This window comes from Bubalus kerabau, chromosome 4 (assembly GCF_029407905.1).
Source record: "Bubalus kerabau isolate K-KA32 ecotype Philippines breed swamp buffalo chromosome 4, PCC_UOA_SB_1v2, whole genome shotgun sequence".
In the NCBI taxonomy this organism is placed as follows: Eukaryota; Metazoa; Chordata; class Mammalia; order Artiodactyla; family Bovidae; genus Bubalus; species Bubalus kerabau.
In genome coordinates this window covers 158450723-158476608 of record NC_073627.1, presented here as the reverse complement: position 1 = coordinate 158476608, position 25886 = coordinate 158450723, and the positions used below count along the sequence as shown (strand labels likewise).

Below are 25886 nucleotides of genomic sequence, written 5' to 3'. Positions count from 1 at the left end.
ACTTTATGCAATTTTCTGGTTAAGATCCCCAGATCTAAGAATGGTCAAGAACCAGTCTTTTCCCTCCTATTCATTTCCACATCACCTCAAGTTAAAATGAAGGCACCACAAGATGTGTTGTATGTATGTTTGGAAAGGTACACAACCATCTGGGGTACTGTAATATTTAAGTGGAGTACCAGTTATTTAGGGGTTTACTTGTGAAAACTGAACAGTATTCTTAAAATGTGTCCTTACTCAACATATCATAAATAGAAGGAAAATATTACCATGGGATTTTAGGCAGAAATCAAGTCCTGTCTCTTAAGCATGACGCTTGTTTATGGGCAGTCTTGCCTCTTGTCACATTCCTATCACGAGTTCACTCTGTAGCTACCAGATCCTCTCACAATTCTGTCTTCAGACAGTATTCATCTTTTCTAGTACTCGATTGTCTCATCTTAGGTGTCATTTCCTCCTGAAAGATTCAACTTTCTCCTTCCTGGTCTTCTACAAACTTCATATCCCTCTCTAAAACCCCTGCCTATTTCTATCATTTTCTTGGAAAAAAGGCAGTGTATACTGCAGTGGACTTGCTTAAAAACAAAAACTTTTCTGGCTATGCTTTTTTGTAGCCAATGAACTGAACACATAAGAACCATTTCATTGTTACTGGAATTTGGATCTAAGATGCAAGATTCACATTCAAGTATGTTAAAAATTATGCACTTTTAGTGGGAACACCTCATACTACCATGGCCCTGAATTAAAGTGAAGTCAACAGCCAGAACTTCTGCTCAGCTAGATAACCATACATGAAACAATGCAACTTCAGCATTGAAGTTGAGCATTGAAAAGCAGAGAAAATGTTTAGTGTGCATGCAGCAAAAATACACTTTGCATTAGGTTTTCAAAACAGAGAACAGGTCTAAGAACCTCATTATTAGTTGTGAACCTGGGCTGGGGAACTACTGGTGCAGAAAAAGTAAAATGTCTAGGTTATAGGAGAAAGTGAGGTCTTCTGCTTAAACTATTAAGAAATCTAGAATAAGAGTGTGCTGGTGATTAGGAATTAGGAATGAAAGACTTAACCTCAATTGAACTATCCCAGAAAAGGTAACTAGTCAGATGTAGAACAAATCAGAGCAATTTAAATTCTTGATTCTAATTTTTAAATGGAGTAATGCATTTGACAGGATAGATTTTACAATGGAGTAATAAATAAACTCTTACACAAAGCAAAAAACAAAACAGATTTAATGACTAGAACAAATGAATTAATAGGTTTATAATAACCATTAACTAAGGGAAGCCCTAGAACCAGAAATAAAAGATTGCATGCAAAGTCTAGTTACCATAAAAACCAAAGCATACCAAAATATCTGTTTCCTAGCATAGACTCCAGGTCTTTTATTTCCAACTCTCAGTAATCAAAATATTTACACTTTCACATGCTACTGGTAGTAGAGGAATAAAATTTAGTCTGTCTAGGACTACAAATATCTTTCACAGAATGGAGCATACACAAAGAACAGTGTCTTTCTCCACCTTTTTGGGCCCATCTTAGGGGAAAAAAAGGCACTCCCAAAGATTCCTTGGTAACACCTTTGCTAGGTTTGTTACATAATCTTCACATGTAAAATTAATGGTCCACTCATTTCACAGATCTGGGAACCACATGGCATTGGAACTGCCTTTAACCCACATGCCAAACTGGCTTTAACAAGGACAACCGCTTTGGATGTCAGTTCTTAAAAAAAAAATGTGGACTTTGTTTCCTTGAAAACATAAAACATATGCTTAACTACTGAACTTTGGCATACATAGCCAAACATATTGTGGAACTGAAAGAACCACCATATATTTCGGTGCCGGAGGACTAAGTTTTCTAACATCAGCTGCTTCCAACTCCCCTAGGCATATGCAACTTTGTTCTTCTCCCTTTTATTAATAATTAAGTGCTCTGAACTTGAGTTTAACCTCTCCACTGAGAGATCTGGAAAAAAAAAAAAAAAAGATGCTTAAATTACTGAGTCTTTCTCTGATCAAAATGAAGAGTAATGAAGTCTTCAACTGCATGTGGGCACTGCCCATTATTCACAGAATCTTTAGAAACCATGTGCCTGAGGCCAAAGAGAATCTGCTTTGATCACTAAGAGTGACTCACACTGAGCCATACTGAAACTGCACTTGGGTACCTGGTCTCAAATCAAACTGAACTTAAATATTTCTCCACATTTACTGCATCCATGTAGCATGCAATTTTTGATGCTGAATAAGAGAAATGCGGCAATTGAAGGCTTCACCACAAGCATCACATTCATGGGTTTCTTGAATTTTCACCTCTGCATGGATTTTCTGATGGTTGACAAGGCTGCGCTGCTGACTAAAACTTTTGTCGCACTTCTCACACTTATAAGGTTTTTCTCCTGTATGTATTCTCTGATGCTGAATCAGGCCGGAATTCCGGCTAAAGGCCTTCCCACATTCATCACATTTATGGGGTTTATTACCTGTGTGAACGCCCTGATGTCGAATAAGATTACAAAGTTGACTAAAACTTTTGCCACACTGTCTGCAAAGATAGGGTCTCTCACCAGTGTGGATTCTCTGGTGTTCAATAAGAAATGAGCTCCGACTGAAGCTTTTCCCACATACAGTACATAGGTAGGGTTTTTCACCAGTGTGAATTCTTTGATGTTGCACAAGATGAGCACTGACACTGAAAGTTTTCCCACATTCATCACATTTATAAGATTTTTCCCTAGGGTAGACTTCCTGTTGTATAACAAGACCTCCATTTGGGTCAAAACTTTCCTTGGTTTCATTGTATGAATAAGTCTTCTCTCTGGTGTGGATTCTCTGGTGCTGAATAAGACCTGAGCTTCTACTAAAGGCTTTTCCACATTCCTCACATTTATGGGGTTTGTCCCCTGTGTGAATTCTCTGATGACGAGTAAGGTTGCAAAGTTGACTGAAGCTTTTCCCACACTCTTTGCACTGATAAGGTCTTTCACCTGTATGGATCCTCTGATGTTCAATAAGGAATGAGCTCCGACTGAAGCTTTTTCCACATTCAATACAAAGAAAAGGTTTCTCACCAGTGTGGATTTTTTGGTGTTGTATAAGATATGTACTTAATCTAAAGGCCTTCCCACATTCACCACATTTATGGGGTCTTTCCCCAGTGTGAATTCTCTGATGTTCAACAAGTAACGAATTTCTACTAAAGCTTTTCTTACATTTGGTGCAGTGATAGGGTTTCTCACCAGTGTGTGTTCTCTGATGCTCAATCAGGTGTGACTTCCAACTGAAGGCTTTCCCACAGTCACTACATTTATGGGGTTTCTCACCTGTGTGAATCCTCTGATGTTTAACAAGGCTTCTTCGCTGGCTGAAGCTCTGTTTACAGTGATTACACTGATAGGGTCTCTCTCCAGTGTGGATTCTCTGATGTCTAATAAGGGTTGAGCTCACACTAAAGGTTTTTCCGCAGTAATTACACTCATAGGGCCTTTCCCCGGTGTGAATTCTCTGATGTTCAATAACAAATGAACTGCGACTAAAACTTTTCCCACATTCATTACATTGGAAAGGTTTCTCTCCAGTATGGACCCTTTGATGTTGAATGAAATGAGCCTTGCGGACAAAACCCTTTCCACATTCTTCACATTTATGACATTTCTCTTCAGAATTTGGTCTCTTACGGATAATGTTAGTGTTTCCTCTGAACATTCTTTGTTCCTGGGTCAAAGATTCCCTTGGTATTTCCCATAAGAAGATTCCTCTTTGTTTATCTAACCTACCAACAAGTTCAAAGGTTTCTCTATGCATGGGATCCTGGTCAATTTCACTTTTGATTCTTGTAACTATTATACCCTGTGGTTCCATTTCTTCCTCAATTTCCTCAATTTCTTGTTTCACAGTTGGCTCCTCATCCTTATCTCTGTTCAAAACATCTGGAATAAATGGAAAACAGAAATGTCAGCCTAGTTCTTTGCCAGCAAGGAGAAACTGTCATAAAAATAAGATAATTAAAATAATCTACTATGTGCATAAAATGTAGTTCACTATATCACAGCACCCTTGTGATGATTACATTAGTTCAAATACATAAAGCATTTAAAACTACCTGGCAAACAGTACAAGCTATATAAATATTATTTAGTATTAGTTTTCTGATAAAATGAAATGTTTTCCTTAAAGAAAGGGTAACAAAGAAATAAAATAAGTAATAGTAGGACAAACTAGCTATCAGGAAAGAAAGGACAATGTGGAAAGAAAACAGTAGGTTCAGAAAAACTTAGGATGAAGTAGCATTATTGTAATGTGAATAAGCCAAATAACTGACAGAAAAGAACACATAAAATGATGCTGAGAAGGAAAACAGACAAAAACCAGAGGAAACAACAATTCATTCATTAATAAGAATTTATTGTGAATAAAAGCATTCCAGGCATTGTATTAATATAATGAATTAGAATTTAGAGATAAAGCAAGAAGCCTCTTAACAAGTGGAATAGATGGTAAGTACAAATAGGGAAAGAGTAGAATATGACAAAGAAAATACTAAGTAAAATAGATCCTACATGGAGATAAATGGTTTTAAAAAAACTGAGTTGAAGTGATATGGATTCTATTACATAGAAAAACAGGAAAAAAAGAACATGTTTAGAGCTAATGGAAAAACTAGGAAAAAGAATAGCCTGTGGTAGTTCATGACTTCACCTACCACAGATACCACACTCTTCAAGTATAGATGAGTCTTGTTCCTCTAAAGATATAAGACCCACATTGGAACTATTCATTTCCAACTGGGAGTCTGCATGACATCCAAGAAATGATAATCCTGCATGCATTGGAAGAGAGATAACATAATGGTCTATAATAAAACAGAGCAGCATATGGGACACTTAAGTCTGCCTCTGACTTCTTTCCTGATTTTCTATCTCTTGCTGCCTGGTGGATAACTCCATGAGAAGATTCAATCGCCACTAAATTCTTATTTGACCCTAACAATTTCTCCTTTTTTATACCTCCTTTTTTCTTTCAATTTTATAATCTTCTAACTGTGGAGTCATCTTTGAATTTTCTTTTCCCTTACTTCAAACCAGTCATTATTTTATTCCAAAAAAAACCCCTCTTCTGTTATTTCCCTAAGAAACTTTATTTTTACTTAAGGCTACTTACAGTACTGTCTCTCAAATTCATTTTCAGTAGACAGTCTTTTCTTTCACTCAAAGAAAAAGGATGAGAACTGCCTCATCAATCTGTCTCATACCTAAAATTACCTGCACTGTTACATGAAGATATATCCCATTCTTATCCAAGGCTAAGTCATCTACTCCTCTCGATCCCACTTGCCTCTGGGCACTTGTTCAATTATTACCATTTCTTCCTCTTCTTCAATCTGTATTCTCCATAGAATTCTACATACACCTTCTTCAGTTCAGTTCAGTTCAGTCACTGAGTAGTGTACACCTTCTTACCAACATACAAAATATATCCAACTTTATCTTGAACCTGAAATCCTTTTCTAGATGAAATCCAAGCTTTGAAAAAAAAATCTTAACACTGTACCTCTCCATTTTCTAACTATGTTTTCCACACTCAATCTCTTCCCATTCAATCTACTTGATAATCTACTATAAAATCTGGTTTCTGTTTCTAGTATCTAGAGAAACTTCTCATTAAATCACCAATGACTTTCAAGTAACAAATGCAACGGACATTTATTAGTCCTTATTTTACATGCAGCATGTGATATTCTTGACTACTCCCATTCCTTTACACTGTTTTTGGTTTCTATGCTATTGTATTCTAGTTCTCTTCGTACTTCTTATTTGGCCTTTTCTAATACATTTCCCTCATGCATTGCTCTTCTCCACAATTGTTTAAAGATATTACTATCCATGTTTATATCATCATGCTCTATATACACACACTCTCTGAATGTTGCCACTAAGCTGTCTCAAAAAGGTCTCACAAATAACATTACCATCATCACTTGTTGTCATGTCCATCTCCACCTTTAATCATGTTCCTTTCAGAAGCATTAACTGTCCATCAGCCTACAGTCCCACAGCAGGAAATCATTCTAAATTTCTCCCTTTTTCTTACTATTAATCAATCACCAAAATCAATGATTCTACTCTTTAGCATTTGCCCTCTCTGTTTTCCATAGATTACTGCAAAAGCCAACTAATAATCTTTGGCTCTGGTCTTTATCTATTTCATTGAATCCAGAAGAGATTTTCATGAAATGGAATTCTAATCATGTCACTACTACAGATCCTATTATCTCTAAAATCAAACCAAATCTCTCTACATTATGATATCAGTACTTCTTGAGGTCTCTAAGTTTCAACTCACTCTCCTTCCCATGCTCTCACACTTTAAGTGTGTAAATTGCTTATGCTTTAGTCATTTATGGTATTTCTTTGCATATCTCATTTATGAAATATCCACTGGCATTGTTTACTTGAGAATCTCTTAATTTCTTTTTAAGATTCAATGCAATGCAATAGTTCCTCTATAAAGTTCCTTCACTTAATCCACTAGATGATTTAAGTGTTCTGTTTTTGATGACCATCCTTTGTCTATAACTGCATTATAGCTATTATTACACTGTACTTCAGTTTGTATTTTCCATTGGATTACAAGTTCTTTCTGAGACTTTGTGTTAATGTCTCTTCATAACATTTACTCAGTGGATATTGTTCCAGGGTTTTACTCAAAGCAGTAATACAAAATTACATTATTTGCAGATGATATGACTGCCTCCCCTTCATGCAGCTATGTCGTGGCAAAGGGGTTTGCTTAACTCAATGCATCTATGAGCTATGCCATGCAGTGCCACCCAAGACAGACAAGTCACAGTGGAGAATTCTGAGAAAATGGGTGGCAGAGGACGAAATGGTTAGATGACATCACCAACTCAGTGGACATGAATCTGAGCAAATTCTGGGAGACAGTGAAGGACAGGGAAGCCTGGCATGCTGCAGTCCACAGGGTTGCAGAGTCAGACACAACTTAGCAACTGAACAACAATGACCACCTACCCAAAATTCCTAAAAGAATTAAATGAAATATAATAGCTATGAAAGGACTAAGATATAGAACAAATACTGGTTCTTACTACCAAGGATAACTAGTAAATAAATATTATAGGAAAAGAAATATGCTCTTCATGATATTAAAAACCATAAGGCCTAGGAATATATCTAACAAGAAATGCAAGATCCATAAAAGAATCCATACAATTTTTCTGAAGGACATAAGACAGTTAACTAGAATCAACCAATTGCCAAAGAGAGTCAACATTATAAGGCTTTTACTTCTTCCCAAACCAACTAACAACTATTCAATCCAAAATCCCATGAACCAATTAAAAAACCCCAATGAATCTAAATTTCAACTGGAAGAATGCAGAAAACTAGTTAAGTACAACTGACCCTTGAACAACATGAAAGTTAGGGGCACTGATCCTCCACTCTGTTGAAGATGTACATATAACTTTAAAGTTGGCCCTCTATATCCATGGTTCTGCACCTACAGATTCAGTCAGTTGCAGATTGTATAGTACTGTAGTACGTATTTAGTGAAAAAAATTCACAAACAAGTGGACTCTCACATTTCAAACCCATATTGTTCAAGGGTCAACTGTATAACCTCAAAGAGAATGTAAGAGTGACTTTATCTTACCAGACATGAAATATAATATATTGCTAAAGTAAATAAAACACAGAGGCACTAGCATGAAAACAAATAGGTCAAATAGAGAGACATGTAAAACAAGTGAATCTAGGCTGCCAAACAGAGCAGCCTGGAAATGACTAGCCATTAGACCTGGGCTTGGTAGCTATAACCACCTTCTGAGGTACCTGCCATGCTTGTACTGTATGTTCCCATCCTCTGGTCATAGCTAATTTTTCTAGAGTAAACAGGTGCCTCAAAGTGCAGTTCTCTCAGTTTTCTAGGAAAAAAACAAAACAAAACAAAACAATGAGAGAATGGGGAAAGACTTGCATTTTTAGGCCAACCACAATGCTTTATATTTATTTATTGAATGAATGAGCAGTTGAATAAATATTTGGAAAGAGACTAAGGTCCAATCTGGCTCTAGCAGTCTGGAGAGAAGTTATCAAAACTGAAGAAGTCTATATTAATTGAAAGAACTGAAAGGTCAAGAAGTGACAGATCAAGCTGTCATCAATGTAGTTATTGCAGGTTTTAAAGAAAAATCAGCATGGAAAGGATAGGTATGACTGAAGGGGCAAAATTACAAAGCTAGACGAGTTGTGTTAAGTAGAGTAACAGGATGAAATGCCAGAAAACACTACACTGGAATAGCTGAGTAACCATAATCTCTCATCAAGGGAGCACAAATCAAGGGGACAGATACAGAATTTATACAGGAAGATGAAAAGATTGTGGAGGAAGAAATAATAACTCATGAAAAGCTGCATTTCATCTACAATAAAGAGAGCCTGAACGCAGATCACAGATGTGCTCACTGCTATTTTACAATACTAGGCACAGGCAAGGCTGGGCATTCACCTGATATTATCAACCAGGACACTATATGGGTGGAAAAAGCTGTCAGTGACTCAGAGATACCATAGCATAATGGAAAAAAAACCTAGCATCTGATGTGGCTGGAGAATGAAGTCGTATGCTGAAAACAGATGAGGCTAGAAAGCTACACGGGAGCTATATAAGGTGGTTCCAGTATACAGGACAAGAAATTAAGATTTTTTTTTTTTTTAATCCTTTAAGGTGTCAGAAATCATCAGAAGTTGTAAGCAGTTAACTAACACAAAATCAGTTTGGTAGCAATAAAGAGAATATATTAGAAGAAAGGGAGACTGGAGGCAAGGGGCTAGATTACAAGCTAGTACAATAATCTTGTCAAAAGATACTGAGTCTTAAGTATACTCACTCAGTCACCCAAATATTTAAGAAGCATATAATATATGCCTGGCTCTGTGCTAAGTGCTGGAGAAATCAAATGAAAAAATACAGTTACTATCCTCTTGAAGATCAGTCTGCATAGAGATATAACATAATAATTATGGTACACTATAATAAATTCAACAATGGAAGTGTATAAAAGACAGCACAGAGAATGGAGTACTGAATTCTGAAGAGGAGGCCCTTATATCTTGGTAGATAATTTGAGATCTGCCAGATGTGTGTTACTTATGTGGTCTTCAAAAGGAGATGACTAAGAAGTTGGAGTTCAACAGTGAAGATAATGACAATGATGATGAAGGTAACAATTGACATTTATACATTGTACTTAATACGTGTTTGTCAGTGTCCTAAATGCTTTACGTATATTAACTGAGTTAATGCTCACAATAATCCTAAGATTAGGATTATTATTATTTCCATTTTTATATAAAAAAAGAAAACAGGCACAGAAAGGTTAAGTAATTCACCCATGGTCACAAGTCTTATAAGTAGTGGAACTGGGATTTTTATTTAGGCAGCTAGGCTCCATATTTTCTCTCTACTTAAGTAGAGATAAAGATTTGAGACTTATCATGACATACTTGATTACCTGAGTGTAACTAAGATCTGCCAAGGTAGGTTTATAGACTGAGAGAAAGTCTGAGAATGCAAAGAAATAGAAGGAAGCAATAAAGAGTTTCAAATATCTATAAAGAAATGGAAGTCCCAAAAGAATCTACTGTATTTGACAACGGGGTAATTACTGACGAATGTTAAACAACTGAAGGTAAGTGGCAGAGGTACAAAAAGAGGCTTAGAGATAATGGGAAGTAAAGATAGAGAATACACATTAACCACTCTTACAAAAATCTGGCTGTGAAGCAAATAACTAGTAGGTTACAGGAGCAGCAAGAAAGACTGTGGCTCAAAGGAGAGCTCTGGCGCCATGAACATACCTATCACCAAATTACACGGGCGGGGGTGGAGGGGGAAGACTGATACGATCTTGGAGAATGTGCAACCTTATGTGTGCAATAAGGGGTAGAAAACTTGAGAGTTCATGTGTGGTGGTCTCTATCTTCTCTGTGAAACAGAAGGTGAGGTCCACCACTGAGTGATGAACCCAAGGAAAACTCAAAGTTTCTGAAACAGCCACTAAAAGAAACAGGGGTAGGAGCAAATGGATGATAAAAAAAATTTGCTGAAACCACTGGGTTTTTATATCCAGAAGAAGGAAACCACCTGTATATATGCAGGGCATCAATTCTTTCAGTTACAGAACTTCTCTTGCTGTGTTCAGCAAATCAGGTAAGAGAAAAAGGCAGATTTTATAACCAGTACAGGACTTCAAGTTTGCAGAATGGGTAGAACATAATGACAAAGTGGCAAGAGAGCATGCTGGTGATCATTTTATATATAGGTCTATGGGTTAGCAGAGATGGCAATGGCAACCCACTCCAGTACTCTTGCCTGGAAAATCCCATGGACGGAGGAGCCTGGTAGGCTGCAGTCCATGGGGTCGCTAGGAGTCGGACATGACTGAGTGACTTCACTTTCACTTTTCACTTTCATGCACTGGAGGAGGGAATGGCAACCCACTCGTGTTCTTGCCTGGAGAATCCCAGGGATAGGGGAGCCTGGTGGGCTGCCGTCTATGGGGTTGCACAGAGTCGGACATGACTGAAGCGACTTAGCAGCAGCAGCAGCTATGGTTAGATGAGAAGGTGAAGCAGAAGGTGAAGCAGGAGGGAACTAAGAGCCTGGGAGGAAAAAAGGAAGTCAAGGAACAGGAAAGATTAAGAATAAACAGGTTCAGTAGGAAAGGAGAAAAGGTAAACAGGTAGGAAGTTATAGTAAGCTCCACATGGGCAGAGATCATGTCTGTTTTGTTGACTTGTTTAGTTATAGTCAATAAACATCTACTACCTGAGAAAGAATAAGGTTATTAGTCAAAATACAAGATACTGGGGTTTAAAATTTGCCTGTTATAACAAAATTGAGGGTGTGATCATTGATGTGAGGTGCTTAATAAGAATGGAAAAGCAGGGTCCTTGAAGATACAGTGAGACAGAAGTAATGACTGCATGATGGTGTGGGTTAACAGAAAGAAGATTCCAAAATGTGACAAAATCTATGTGTGAGACACCAAAAAAAAAATTAAAAAATTGACAGATGATAGTGAAAAGAAATTAAGAGGGTAGAGCAAGATAGCTAAAACCTCAAAAGAGAAATTACGTTTGAAGGTAGAAAACTAATGCTTTGGGAACAGTACTGAAAAGTTAGGAGAACAATTATTTTTCCCTTTCAGCCCTGAGACAAAGGATGGGGAAGGAAGAGGATGTGGGAGAATAAGCCGCCCCTGCCAGAGAAGTAGTGTCCTTGGGAAAGTGCCAGGTTTCAGTTAAGGCCAGGAGGGGTAGGGAACACCATGTGAAGAGAAACAGGGGCTCCAGAAGGCAGAGTGAAAAGGGGTGGGAGGAAAGCAGTGGGAAGATGAGCTAGGAGGGAAAGTACAGAGCAATATGGGAATGAGATTAAGAGGATGGAAGCCAGAAAAGCTTGTATTTTGGTCACTGTAAGGACGGTAGGGATGAGAGCCATGGAAACAATTCATGGCTGAAAGGTCTGAATTGGAGCCTTGGAACAAAGCCATTTGGTATGGTACTAGTTCATGTGTTCTGCTTTCTTACAGTTTCTTAGCTATTTTGATCCAAGAAACAACAGATTCTTACCCAGTGAGACCAGGTTTCCATAATTCTCCATCATGACATCTTTATACAGGCTTCTCTGAGCTGGATCCAGATAATCCCACTCCTCCTGGGTAAAAAACACAGCCACATCCTCAAATGTCAGCAAGCCCTGAAATAGTATGATTTCTGTAGTCAGTTTTGTTGTCTCAAGGACAATTCTACCGCTGAAAGTAGCAGAAACAACCACTTATCAGGGCCGGGCAGGCTAGGAGGAACATGATAACTAAGAGTTACAAATGAGACTCAATTCTGGGAACGGACAGAATTCGGACACCTCAAATTAGAGGAAAACACAGCTGGATCTCTGTCCTCTGTAGTGAGGAGCTTAAGGATAAGGTTTACCCAGTATGCCCTAATAATTTAATTTTAGTAAGCTGCACTAAGGCCTTCCCAAGTTTCCTGCACCTCATCATCCCGTTCCAACTCAATTACGACCCTTTTCAACTCAATTATGTTAATTTTTCTAAGCGTCTACTTTGGATCCAGGCATGGGGCAGGTGTAGAATAACCTCACCTGGAAGAACTCATAAATGAAAACGCTAGTTTGGAGCATTGCTAATTTTCTTTAGATTTATCAAGTCGCTCTTGAAAAAAGGAGCCACTGGGTAGTGTGATCGCGAAGGGCTCCCCGGTACATTAGGGGGTACTTCATTGCACCGCGCTGGCCCTAAAGACCCGAAAAGGGGAGTGGGGGCGGTGGCGCGGCCTAGCGAGCTAGGTAAAGGCGAGAGAACAGGAATACTCCGAGGGGCGACTTACCTTTGGCTGTGGCGGGGGACTCGGCGAGGCCATCTCTTAGACAGAAAATCAGGGCAGGAATCCCGGGTGGCCGCACGAAAAAGAGGCCCTGGCAAGGCCTACCCGGCCGCTGAATATTAGGCCAGAAGAAAGCGAGGCCTCTAGGCTGGATCTGGCCAGGTCCTGCCCCGAGCGGTCACGACCCCAGCAGCCTGTCAGAAGCGCTACTTGGCCGCCCCCACCCCGCACCCACTCCCCTGCCTGGCTGTGCAGCCTTCCAGGCCTCGCTAGAGCCTCCTCTCGGTCGCCAGTTCCTGCTGCTTTCAGGAACCCTGCTCTGTGACCGCCCGCCCCCGGACCAGAAGGCGTCACCGGGAACCTTCCCGGGACGCCCCTCAACTACAACTCCCGTCATGCTCTGAGAGAGCGCTGGGGTCCAGCCTGCCACGGCCATGGCGACCGAACTACGCTTCCCGGAGTGCAAAAGGCGAGGGAGCCTGGGTAAGTCTCAACCGGAAAAGGACACATGCCACTAAGCTTACATTTTATTGGCTGATCTTCGCGTGCCGCTGCCTCCTGCGGGTGGAGCTCTGTTACCTAGGTCTCCCCGAAGATGGCGGCGCTCTGGGTGGCCGGCGTTGGCAGAAAAAGCCTCACAGTGGTAGCTTCAGGGGCGCCACGCAGAGAATTTTGGTCTCGACTCAGGTAAAGCGGAAGGTTAGACCGTGGGTCATGCTCACAGAAAGTAAAGAGAGGAACTGAGAATGATGAACTTAAGACGGGACCGTGGTCCTGCGCCTTACCAGAGAAAGGATGAGAAAGTGCGTGAGGGTTCTGAATTCAGAAGCTTCAGCTCCTGTTTCCGCGAGTGGTGGGGTCCACGTCCTGTGCCCTCAGTTTACTCATCTTAGAACAGAAATACCGCCCCCTTCTCCTTCCGTTTCACTCGTTAATTTATTAGGTAAACCATACTTACTGACCACGTGTTCCAGACGCGGAGTATAGTGTGGTGTCGGGAAACAAATGACTGTTTTAGGACAGGCAACTTAGAACATGAATGTGAAAGTGTTCGCTGAACTAAATTCATTGGGGTGTATTTATTCACAAGAAAGTTTCAGAGTGGTGTCCTCATTTTGTCCGCGCATTGGTTTACTCAAATAGGTATTAAACAACTGCCCTGGCCCAGCATTTCTTTATATAGGATGCAGCAGCGAAACAGAGTCCCTTCTCAGAGCGTGAGTGCTCTGGCAAGAGTAAACCGAGCCTTCACCTGAAGGAAATAGCAATATTTTGCTAAAAGTCAGAAAGCAAGTTAATGACAGGGCTGGATCAGGAATCCCGGTCTCTTAACTCTCCCCATCTGCTGCTTTTTCTGCAGGGCAGAAATTTTGTGAGAGTAGGTCTGTGACTAGTGTTAGGACATGAAGACTTGTAGGAACCTCAAGAAACACTGTATAAGCTCTTAAGTTTCCAACAAAAACTTTTTCAACCCAAAGGGGTTTTTCTCATCAGCTCATGTTTTATTAGCTTTCCTTCTGTTCCATTTTGTTTTGATTCTTTTTTTATATGTGATTTGTTTATTTAATTTTTGGTTGCACTAGGTCTTCCTTGCTGCTTTCAGACTTCTGTAGTCACAGCGAGTCGGGGCAGCTCTCTGCTCCCTTGTGTGGGCTTCTCATTGCGGTGGCTTCTCTCTTGTGGAGCACAGACTAGGTGCCGGGGCTTCAGGAGTTATATCATGTAGGCTCAGGAGTTGTAACTCCTGGGTTCTACAGCATAGGCTCAATAATTGTGGCACGTGGGTTTAGTTGCCCCTTGGCATGTGGGATATTTCCATCCCAAGGATCTAACCCATGTCACCTGCATTGGCAGGTGGATTCCTATCCACTGCACTACCAGGGAAGTCCTTGTTTTCCCTATATTTTGGTTAGTATTTATTATCATCTCTTAAATCGCCTTCAAGTTTGTTTCACTGACTCATTTAACAAGTATTTCTAGGGTGTCTACTATCTAGATGTGAGGAATGCAGTTGTTAATAAGATAAACCAAATCTTTGTCCTCATAAAGCATGTTTTGGTGGAGGAAAAAGTGAACAAGTGTAATTTCAAAAAGTGGTAAATTATGAAGAAAACTAGAGCAGTACAGGCATACCTTGGAATTGCAGAAGTTTGTTTCCAGATTGCTGTGATAAAGCAAGTATCTCAGCGTGTTATACAGATTTTGGGGTTTCCCAGTGCATTTAAAGTTATGCTTACACTGTACTGTAGTGTTTAATGTCAATAGCATTATGTCTAAGAAAACAATAAACATATCTTAGTTAAAAAATAGTTTATTGCTAAAAATTGCTAACCATCATCTGAGCCTTCAGAGAGTTATAATCTTTTTGATAGTGGAGGGTCTTGCTTTGATGTTAATGGCGAAGGATAGTTCAGGGTGTTGGTTGCTGAAGGGTGGGGTGTCTGGTAATTTCTTAATATAAGACAAAAAGGAAGTTTGCAGCATTGATTGACTCTTCCTCTCATGAGTGATTTCTCTGTAGCATGTAATGCTGTTTGATAACATTTTACCCACAGTAGAACTTCTTTCAGTATTAAAATCAATTTTCTCAAACTCTGCCCCTTCTTTATCAACTAAGTTGGTGTAATGTTCTCAGTCCTTTGTTGTCTTTTCAACAGTCTTCACAGTATCTTTACCAGGAGTAGATTCTATCTCAAGAAACTATTTTCTTTGCTTATTCCTAAGAAACAACTCTTCAGTGATGAGGTTTTAACCTGAAACTGAAAGTGTTAGTTCCTCAGTTGTGTCCGACTGTCTGCAACCCAATGGACTGTAGCCTGCCAGGCTTCTCTGTCCACGGAATTCTCCAGGCAGAAATATTGGAGTGGGTAGCCATTCCCTTCTCCGGGGGATCTTCCCAACTCAGGGATGGAATCTGTGTCTCCCACATTGCAGGCAAATTCCTTACCGTCTGAGCCACCAGAGATTGCAGCAATTCAGTTATGTCTGAGGGTTCACTTGTAATTCTAGTTCTTTTGCTGTTTCTTCTATATTTGCAATTACTTCTTCACTGATATCTTGAACCCCTGAAAATCATTCATGAGGGTTAGAACTGGTTTCTACCAAATTTCTGTTTCTGTTGCTATTTTGATCTCTTCCCATGAATCATGAATGGGCTTCTGTGGTGGCTCAGCTGGTTAAGAATCTGCCTGCAATGCCAGAGACCTGGTTTCGATCCCCGGCTTGGGAAGGTACCCTGGAGAAGGGAACAGCTACCCACTGCAGTATTCTGGCCTGGAGAATTCCATGGACTGTATAGTCTGGGGTTGCAGAGTTGGACACAACTGAGTGACTTTCACTTTCATGAATCATGAATATTCTCAATGGCATCTAGATTGTTGAATTATTTTTAGAACATTTTCAGCTGACTTTGCCCAGATTCATCAGAGGAATCGTCTATGGCAGCTATAGCCTTACAAAATGTGTTTCTTAAATAATAAAACTTGAAAGTAAAGCTCACTCCTTGCTCCATGGACTGCAGAGTGGAAGTTGTGTTGGCACACATGAAAATATTAATCTTGTACATCTTCATCAGGGAGCTTACTTAGGTGACCAGGTGTGTTGTTAAATGAGCAGTAATATTTTTTGAAAGGAATCTTTCTGAGTGGTAGGTCTCAACTGTGGGCTTCAGATATACAATAAAACTTGTTGTAAGCAGATGTTCTGTCTTCCAGGCTTTGTTGTTGCATTTATAGAACACAAGCCTGGTAGATTTAGCATAATTCTTAAGGGCTCTCGGATTTTCAGAATGGTAAATGAGCATTGATTTTAACTTCAAGTCACCAGCTATGTTAGCCTCTAGCAGAGTAAGCCTGTCCTTTGAAGTCAGGCATTGATTTTCTTCTATCTATAAAAGTTCTAGATGGCATTTTTCAATAGAAGGCTGTTTTGTCTACCTGGAAAATCAATTGTTTAGTGTAGCCACTTTCATTACCTTAGCTAAATTTTCTGGATAACTTGGTGCAACTTGTAGTTGCTGTTTCACCCTGCACTTCTGTTGTAGGGACGGCTTCTTTCCTTAAACCTCGTGAACCAACCTTTCCTGTTGTTCAGTCACTAAGTCCTGTCCCACTCATTGCTACCCCATGGACTGCAGCATGCAGACTCCCCATCCTTTACTTTGTCTCAGAGTTGGCTCAGATTCATGTCCATTGAGTTGGTGATACTATCTATCTCATCCTCTGCCACCGCCTTTGCCTTTTGCCTTCAATCTTTCCCAGGATCAGGGTCTTTTCCAATGAGGTGGCTCTTTGCATCAGGTGGCCAAAGTAGTGAAGCTTTAGCTTCGGCAGCAGTCCTTCCAATGAATATTCAAGGTTGATTTCCTTTAGCATTAACTAGTTTGATCTCCTTGCAGTCCAAGGGACTCTCAAGAGTCTTCTCCAACACCACCGTTTGAAAGCATCAGTTCTTCAGTGCTCAGCCTTCTTTATGGTCCAGCTCTCATGTCCATACATGACTACTGGAAAAACTACAGCTTTGACCTTTGTCAGCAAAGTGTTTCTGCTTTTTAATATGCTGTCTAGTTTTGTCTTAGCTTTCCTTTCAAGGAGCAAGTGTTTTAACTTTCGTGGCTGCAGTCACCATCCACAGTGATTTTGGAGCCCAAGAAAATGAAATCTGTCACTGCTTCCACTTACAGCTTCCTCACCTTTTTCAGCCTTCATAGAATTGAATAGCGTTGGGGCCCTGATCTGGACTAGACTTTGACTTAAGGAAATATTATGGCTGGTTTGATCTTCTGTTCAGACCATTAAAACTTTTTCCACATCAGGAATAAAGCTGTTTTGCTTTTTAACATTTATGTGTTCACTGGAGTCATACTTTTAATTTCCTTCAGGAACTTTTTCTTTGCGTTCACCACTTGGCCGTTTAGCTGGAAGTCCTAGTTTTCAGCCTAATTTGGCTTTTGACATGCCTTCACTCAGCTTAATCATTCTAGCTTTTGATTTAAAGTAAAAGATGGGCAATTCTTCCATTCACTTGAACACATAATTATAGGCTCTTGTGGGGTTAATTGACCTAATTTCAGTATTGTATCTCAGGGAATAGGGTGGTCCAAGAAGAGGGAGAGAGCACTTGGTGGAGCAGTGAGAACATGCACAGTATTTGTCAGTTAAGTTTGTTGTCTGTAGGAGCATGATTTGTGACACCCCAAAACAATTACAGTAGTAAATCAAAGATCACTGGTCATCACCATAACAAATAAAATATTGAAAAAGTTTGAAGTATTGTGAGAATTCTAAAGATGTGACAGACACTAAGTGAGCAAATGCTGTTGGAATAATGGTGCCCATAGACTTGATTGCAGGGTTGCCACAGACCTTCAATTTGCAAAAAAAACACAGTATCTATGAAGTGCTATAAGATGAGGTATGCCTGTATAAGAGATTACTGAGATGAAGGGAATAGGCTACATTTCATTGCAATGAGTTGTGAAACTGGAGTAATTTCAAGAGAAAATGGGAGGTCAGGAGGTACAGAAGTTGTGTAGGCAACTCTTGAGAAGTTTTGTTGTAAAGGCAGCTGGAGTGGAACATGGAATCAGGAGGTTATTTCCTTTAAAGATGGGAAATACTACAGCATATTTGTGTGTCATGAGAATAGTAGATAGGGAGAAATTGATAAAGAATTGATGTAGAAAGAGGGATCGGTAACTGGAAGAGTCTTTGAATAGACACAGAGGAATAGCATTACAAATCATTTCCTTGACTAATGTTGTCCATTTATGATACCCTCCAATTTCGGTAGGGATGACCGATCCCAATCAGATGACAGCTCCATAGGAATCAGGAGTTAGTTTATGAACAGATATTAAGCACTGAAATAATGTGTAAAGACAGACTCCCTCACATTGGCCCATGTGTAATAGTTACACAAGCTGTTTTAAAGGACTCCTAAACACATCTCTGAATTCAAGTTTATAATCTGACACAGTGATTCTTAACTGGGGACAGTTTTGTCCACCAGGGACATTTGACAATGTCTTTTGGTTATTACGACTGGAGGACAGGAGTGCTACTGGAATTTAGTGGGGAGAGGCCAGGGGTGCTGCTGAGCAACCTACAGTGAACAGGATAGCTTCCCACAATAAAAAATTATCTGGTCAGTAATGTTTGTGCTGAGAAATCCTGATCTAGTAAGAGCAGTAGAATGTAAATAAAATTAAAACTCAGGTAGAATGAGGTGTGCTTTGAGAACAATATTAAGTGCTGTGATATATGTGGGATCTTAAAAAAAAAAAAAAAGATGAACTTATTTACAAAGCAGAAACAGACTCACAGACATAGAAAGCAAACTTATGGTTACCAAAGGGGAAAGGAGGGGAGGGATAAATGAGGAGTTTGGGATTAATGTATACACACTGCAATATACACACATATATATTCAAAACTGAATCACTGCTGTACACTTGAAACTAACACAACATGTAAATCAATTATACTTCACTTTTTTAAAAAGTGCTGTGAGAAATCAGAGGAGCTTACAGTTATATTTGATTGAGGAAATCAAGTAAAGCTTGAGAGAAGAGTTTTGTCCTAGAACTTAAAGGATGGATTAAGAATTCTATAATTGGAGGTGAAAGATAGATACTTCAGGTAGGATATAACTTGAGCTGATGTGATATCAGAAGAGTGGGAAACAGAAGGTAATTCAGTTTGAGTAGGGCATAGAATGTATATAAGATATTAGTGGGAAATGAAGTTAGGTAGATTGGGTTTGGATCTGGGAGGACCAGAAATTCCAGAGGATTTACCATCTTCATTCATTCCTGGAAATTCTTAGGGCATGTAAAATCTGAAGGTAGCTTTTGTTTTCTCTTTGTGCCAGCTGAGTTCAACTATGAATTTATAAGGGCAGAGATCTATTTAATTCTTCTCAACAGTGCCTAGAAAGAGTTAAGTATAAGCAATAAGTGTGCAGTATATTAATTTAGATTGATGGGCAAAATTAGGTCTGGTGTTCGTCAACTTGTCAACTTCATTAATGCAGTGAACTGAAGATTCACTTATTTGTTTTTGATCCCTCCAGAAAAGAGAAACTGCCTGTGGTAGCTGAGACAGTAGAAGAGGTGAAGAAAGAACCTATCTTGGTGTGTCCACCCTTACGAAGCCAAGCATACATACCACCTAAAGATCTCCAGAGTCGTTTGGAATCTCATGTCAAAGAAGTTTTTGGTTCATCTGTTCCTACCAGTTGGCAGGAGATCTCGCTGGAAGATGTTCATATGAAGTTCAGCTTCTTAGCACGTTTAGCTGATGACTTGGGCCATGCAGTGCCTAACTCCAGGCTTCACCAGATGTGCAGGGTTAGAGATGTTCTTGATTTCTATACTGTGCCTGTTCAGGATAGATCTAAATTTGATGAACTTATTGCCAGTAATCTGCCTCCCAATTTAAAAATCACCTGGGGTTACTGAACAGTTCAAAGGAAGAACACATTGAAATCTTTTTTTTTCCCCCTGAAAAGGGGGCTGTTCATCAGACTTTTTGATACTTTACCATGTGAAATGCCGTCAGAACTGGTCTCTACACGCACTTTTCTCTGTGGAAGAAAGTTATTAATCTTTTTTTTTCATTGTCATGAATTGACAAATAAGATTTTTTCACATTTGCGGAAACTTTTAATGGGATCAGGTCATTCATAATTTATGAAAATATATATTACATATACAGATAAAATAACATTTGTAAAAGAAATAAAAATCTGTAGTATATTACAAAAGATGTTTCACTACTTGCTTTACTGTACAACTAGAAATAGAAAATACTACTGTTTAATCTAGATAAATCTCTTGGAATTAAAGTAGGTTTGGAGCATTTTTTTTTTTTTTAAGGTGAAATTTGCTTTTCTGCCTCATCATTTTCTTGTTGTTGTTGTTTAGTTGCTAAGTTGTATCCTACTCTTGTGACCCTATGGACTGTGACCCATCAGGCTCCTCTGTCCATGGGATTTCCCAAGCAAGAATCCTGAAGTGGGTTGCCATTTCCTTCTCCAGGGGTCTTCCCGACCCAAGGATCAAACCCAGATCTCCTGCCTTGCAAGTAGATTCTTTACCACTGAGCCATCTAGGAGTCCTGTCATTTTCTTCTGTATTATAAATGGAGAAGAATCAATTCAGTTCAGTTCAGTTCAGTTCAGTCACTCGGTTGTGTCTGACTCTCTGTGACCCCATGAATCGCAGCACACCAGGCCTCCCTGTCCATCACCAACTCCCGGAGTTCACTCAGACTCACGTCCATTGAGTCAGTGATGCCATCCAGCCATCTCATCATCTGTTGTCCCCTTCTCCTCCTGCTCCTAATCCCTCCCAGCATCAGAGTCTTTTCCAATGAGTCAACTCTTTGCATGAGGTGGCCAAAGTACTGGAGTTTATACTTGCTAACTGTTAAGAACTGTGGGCTTCCCTGGTAGCTTTGCTGGTAAAGAATCTGCCTGAAATGTGGGAGACCTGGGTTGGTTCAATTCCTGGTTCAGGAAAATCCACTGGACAAGGGATGGGTTACCCACTCCAGTATTCTTGGGCTTCCCTGGTGGCTCAGCTAATAAAGAATCCGCCTGCAGTGCGGAAGACCTGGGTTTGATTCCTGGGTTGGGAAGATCCCCTGGAGAAGGGAAAGGCTGTCCACTCCAGTATTCTGGCCTGGAGAATTCCATGGACTATACAGTCCATCTGGCTGCAAAGAGTCAGACATGGCTGAGTGACTTTCCCTTTCGTTAAGAAATATAATCTTTTGGTCAGATATATACCAGATTCTATATCGGAATGGATATTCTCTTCAAAGGAGATGATGTTTATTTCAAACCTTTTTTAAAAGGTGGCCTTGAATGCTCTATGAGTATCCACTAGAGTGATAAATCTTTGCAGACTCAATGGACTTTTAATTTGTTGAAATTACTTATATAGCTAACCAGATGATTCTGGATGATAAAAATGATAAAGTGATTAGAAATTATTGTTAAGACTTTAGAGGTGGCTAGAGAGTAATGAAATGAGAAGGAATTTCTTATATTTTGTCTAATAATTCTGAAAGAAAAGTGACAAGTTTTTAAACAAATTTACATTTATTTTTTTCCTAGGGTGACTCCTTTGAAGAGGGCAAAAATTAGTTGGTTATATAAATTCTGGCATGTTTATTAAAAAAAAAAGTTACAGTAGAGTCATGCCCTATATGGAGAAGGCAATGGCATGCCACTCCAGTATTCTTGCCTGGAAAATCCCATGGATGGAGGAGTCTGGTAGGCTGCAGTCCATGGGGTCGCTAAGAGTCAGACATGTCTGAGCGACTTCACTTTCACTTTTCATTTTCATACATTGGAAAAGGAAATGGCAACCCACTCCAGTCTTCTTGCCTGGAGAATCCCAGGGACGGGGGAGCCTGGTGGGCTGCCGTCTATGGGGTCGCACAGAGTCAGACACGACTGAAGCGACTTAGCAGCAGCAGCAGCAGCAGCATGCCCTATAAATATCATCAGTGGATAATCAGATTTTCAGTAACCTATACACTGAAGATTCCCTGGTGGCTCAGACAGTAAAGAATCCGCCTGCAATGCAGGAGAACCGGGCTGAATCCCCAGGTCAGGAAGATCCCCTGGAGAAGGTAATGGCTACCCACTCTAGTATTCTTGTCTGGTGAATTCCATGGACAGAGGAGCCTGGCGCAGTACAGTCCATGGGATTGAAAAGAGTCAGACATGACTGAGTGACTTTCACACTACATTGAATAACTTCAGAAGTTTCTGCAGTGCCAAAATGTCTAGAGCCCTGGAACTTAAACATTAGAGCTGTTGTATCCCTTCTGCTTCTTTGTGGAATGGGTTCAGGGTGGAAACATTTGGATTCTGTGTACAGGATTTGATTATCTCATTTCCCGCACAACTTTTACGTCTGATCTGGAGATAAAAATGTTCAGAGGGCAGGATGGAAGCAAGGAATGGGCAGTGTGGAAAACACTTGGTTTCAGCTTTGTTGTTGCTCAGTTGTGTCCAACTCTTTGCAACCCCATGAACTGCCAGCCATGTAAATATGCCTAGAGAAATTACTCTTGTAGCCTGGAGTAGTTTCTCAAAATTTAATGTGCTTATGAATCAGTTGGCATCTTTTAAAAATACAGATTCTGATTCTCTAGGTCAATAGTGGGTCCTGAGCTTGTTTAAAAAACTCCTAGGTAATTCTTACGTTTTGAGTACCATGACCCTGTGTGTGCTGTGTTGTGCTAAGTCACTTCAATTGTGTCTGACTCTTTGCAACCCTATGGACAGTAGCCTGCCAGCCTCCTCTGTGGGATTCTCCAGACAAGAATACTGGAGTGGGTTGCCATTTCCTGTTCCAGGAAATCTTCCTGACCCAGGGATCGAACCTGCGTTTCTTAGGTCTCCTGCATTGGCAGCCGAGTCTTTTTTTTTTTTCTCTTTACCACTAGCACCATCCTAGACACTAGTATTGAAGTGGAAGACAAGTTGTGTTGCAGGGAGGAAGCCAATTCTGACTCCATGTTGGAACTGTTTCTCTGACTTGCTTTTCATTGCTTTTGTTATTATAATCATACAGAATGGTTTGCCTCGGAGAATCCTGACCCTCTGTCTGACCATTAAACTAAAGTGCCTTTGTTCAGAACCCTGTCTGCCTATGGATGGTAGGAAGGAAGAAATGAACACATCCCCTGCCTGAGGAGATGTTTGCAAGATTAATGGCCTTTTTACTTTGCTTCCTCATATCTGATCTATAAAAGAACCTGGCCTCCAGACCCCATAAGATGGTTATTTTGAGGCTCTAGCCTGCCATCTTCTTGGTCTGCTGGCTCCCTGATTAAAGTTTCTCTCTTCCTTGCCTCAACACCTCATCTCTCGGATTCATTGGCCTATCGTGCAGCGAGCAGAGCAAGCTTGGACTTGGTAACAGTTGTCGTTCAGTCGCTTAGGCCTTTCGCACTCTTGGTGACCCCAAGGACTGCATGCAATATGCCAGGCTTCCCTGTTCTTCACTCTCCGAAGTTGACTCAGATTCATGTCTTTAGAGTCAAGTAATGCTGTCTAACCATCGCATCCTCTGTTGTCCTCTTCTTTGCCTTCAATCTTTCCCAGCATCAGGGTCTTTTCCAGTGAGTCGGCTCTTTGCATCAAGTGGCCAAAGCATTGGAGCTTAAGCATCAGTCCTTCCAGTGAAACTCTTTAAGAATATTCACAGTTTTATTCAGTGAAGCAGAAATAGATGTTTCTTTTGGAATTTCTTTGCTTTCTCTTATGATCCAACAAATGTTGGCAATTTGGTCTCTGGTTCCTCTGCCTTTTCTAAACCCAGCTTGTACATCTGGAAATTCTTGGTTTTATACTGCTGAAGCCTAGCTTGTAGGATTTTGAGCATAACCTTAGTAGCATGTGAAATAAGTGCAATTGTATGGTAGTTTGAACATTCTTTGGCACTGCTCTTTGGGATTGGAATGAAAACACCTTTACCAGTCCTGTGGCCACTGCTGAGCTTTCCAAATTTGCTGACATTGAGTGTAGCACTTTAACAGCATCATCAGTTAGGATTTGAAATAACTTTGCTGGAGTTCTATCACCTCCACTAGCTTTATTTGTATTAATGTTTCATAAAGGTCCACTTGACTTCAGACTCAGGATATCTGGCTCTAGGTGAGTGATAACCACACTTCGTGGTTATCCTGGTTATTAAGATCTTTTTTGTATAGTTCTTCGGTGTAGTCTTGCCACGTCTTAATCTCTCTGCCTCTGTTGGGTACTTACCATTTCTATCCCTTATGGTGCCTAACCTTGCAGGAAATGTTCGATATCAGCTCCAGTTTTCTTGAAGAGATCTCTAGTCTTTCCCATTCTGTTTTCCTCTACTTTTTTGCATTGTTCATTGAAGAAGGCCTTCAATTACAAATTCTGCCCCCTGAAACAGTAGTCCTGGAATGTTTAGCTAACCAGGAAAGATAAGCTGCACATTCACCAATAACTATTAGAGGGCATCCCTGATTTATTGCCCAATATAATATACCAGAATAGTGACCTTTAGTTTTCGTGGAAAGATTAAATTAGGTTTGCTAACTTAACTAGTTCACTAAAATAAAGACATGCTATAATTATAAAAGGTTTACATTTTTAAAAATTAAATGATGGCTATATATAAGTGTTAGCAATTTTACTTTGTTGGACTGTTGAACTCACTATGAATGTTTATATAAAAACTATAAGATTCAGGATTAATAGAATGATCTTACATAAACAGTGCCAGTGCTAAATAACAAAGATTCAATGGATTAGTGGTTCTAATTGGCTTTATTAAATGATTTAGGAATCAGGCAGCATCCCATCCAGCAATAGAGATGTACTCTGTTGAGCTTCAAAAAAGGAAAGGTTTTTAAGGCAGAGAGGGAGCAGAAAAAAGGAAATTACTAGCAAAAAATGTATTATTTTAGGCATTCTCCTTAAGGGGAATGGATAGGGTCTATCAATGGATTTCCTCCTTGTGCCAACCAGGGAGTTCAAGATTAGCTGGTTAAACGTCACATTCCTGAGGAAGTCAGATCAGTCACTCAGTCGTGTCTGACTCTTTGCGACCCATGGACTGCAGCACGCCAGGGTTCCCTGTCCATCACCAACTCCCAGAGCTTGCTCAAACTCATGTCCATTGAATCAGTGATGCCATCCAACCATTTCATCCTCTGTCATCCCCTCCTCGTGCCTTCAGTCTTTCCTAGCATCAAGGTCTTTTCCAAAGAGTCAGTTCTCATCAGGTGGCCAAAGTATTGGAGTTTCAGGTTCAGCATCAGTCCTTCCAGTGAATATTGAGGACTGATTTCCTTTAGGATTGACTGGTAGGATCTCCTTGCAGTCCAAGGGACTTTCAAGAGTCTTCTCCAATACCACAGTTCAAAAGCATTAATTCTTCAGCATACTTTTTATAGTCCAACTCTTACATCCATACATGACTACTGGAAAAACCATAGCTTTGATTAGATGGACCTTTGTTGGCAAAGTAATATCTCTGCTTTTTAATATGCTGTCTAGGTTGGTCATAGCTATTCCAAGGATCAAGCATATTTTAATTTCATGGCTGCAGTCACTATCTACAGTGATTTTGGAGCCCCCCAAAATAAAGTTTGTCACTGTTTCCATTGTTTTCCCATCTATTTGCCATGAAGTGATGGGACCAGATGCCATGATCTTAGTTTTTGGAATGTTGAGTTTTAAGCCTACTTTTTCACTCTCCTCTTTGACTTTCATCAAGAGGCTCTTTAGTTCTTCACTTCTGCCATAAGGGTGGTGTGACCTGTATATCTGAGGTTATTGATATTTTTCCCGGCAATCTTAATTCCAGCTCGTGCTTCATCCAGCCTGGCATTTCACATGATGTACTCTGCATGTAAATTAAACAAGCAGGGTGAAAACATACAGCCT

The 25886-nt window shown here is 40.0% G+C and overlaps 2 protein-coding genes across 6 annotated transcripts; one reads left to right on the top strand and one right to left on the bottom strand.

The window, feature by feature from the left end:
- Window positions 1–51: 51 nt before the first annotated feature.
- Window positions 52–13114, bottom strand: ZNF189 (zinc finger protein 189). Of its 5 annotated transcripts, none has more exons than XM_055579174.1 (3): window positions 12965–13114; window positions 11667–11793; window positions 52–3938 (listed from the first exon to the last, which is right to left on the bottom strand). In XM_055579174.1, the coding sequence occupies exons 2-3, from the start codon at window positions 11698–11700 to the stop codon at window positions 2218–2220; spliced, it is 1755 nt and encodes a 584-aa protein (XP_055435149.1). In that variant the 5' UTR covers window positions 11701–11793; window positions 12965–13114; the 3' UTR covers window positions 52–2217. The 5 variants fall into 5 exon arrangements, with proteins under 5 accessions (XP_055435149.1, XP_055435151.1, XP_055435147.1 ...); XM_055579176.1 differs by having other exon boundaries at window positions 11667–11751; window positions 12965–13113; XM_055579172.1 differs by lacking the exon at window positions 12965–13114 and adding an exon at window positions 12444–12917.
- Window positions 12951–20175, top strand: MRPL50 (mitochondrial ribosomal protein L50). Its single transcript, XM_055579179.1, has 2 exons — window positions 12951–13127; window positions 19512–20175. The coding sequence occupies exons 1-2, from the start codon at window positions 13036–13038 to the stop codon at window positions 19897–19899; spliced, it is 480 nt and encodes a 159-aa protein (XP_055435154.1). The 5' UTR covers window positions 12951–13035; the 3' UTR covers window positions 19900–20175.
- The last annotated feature ends 5711 nt before the right edge of the window (window positions 20176–25886 follow it).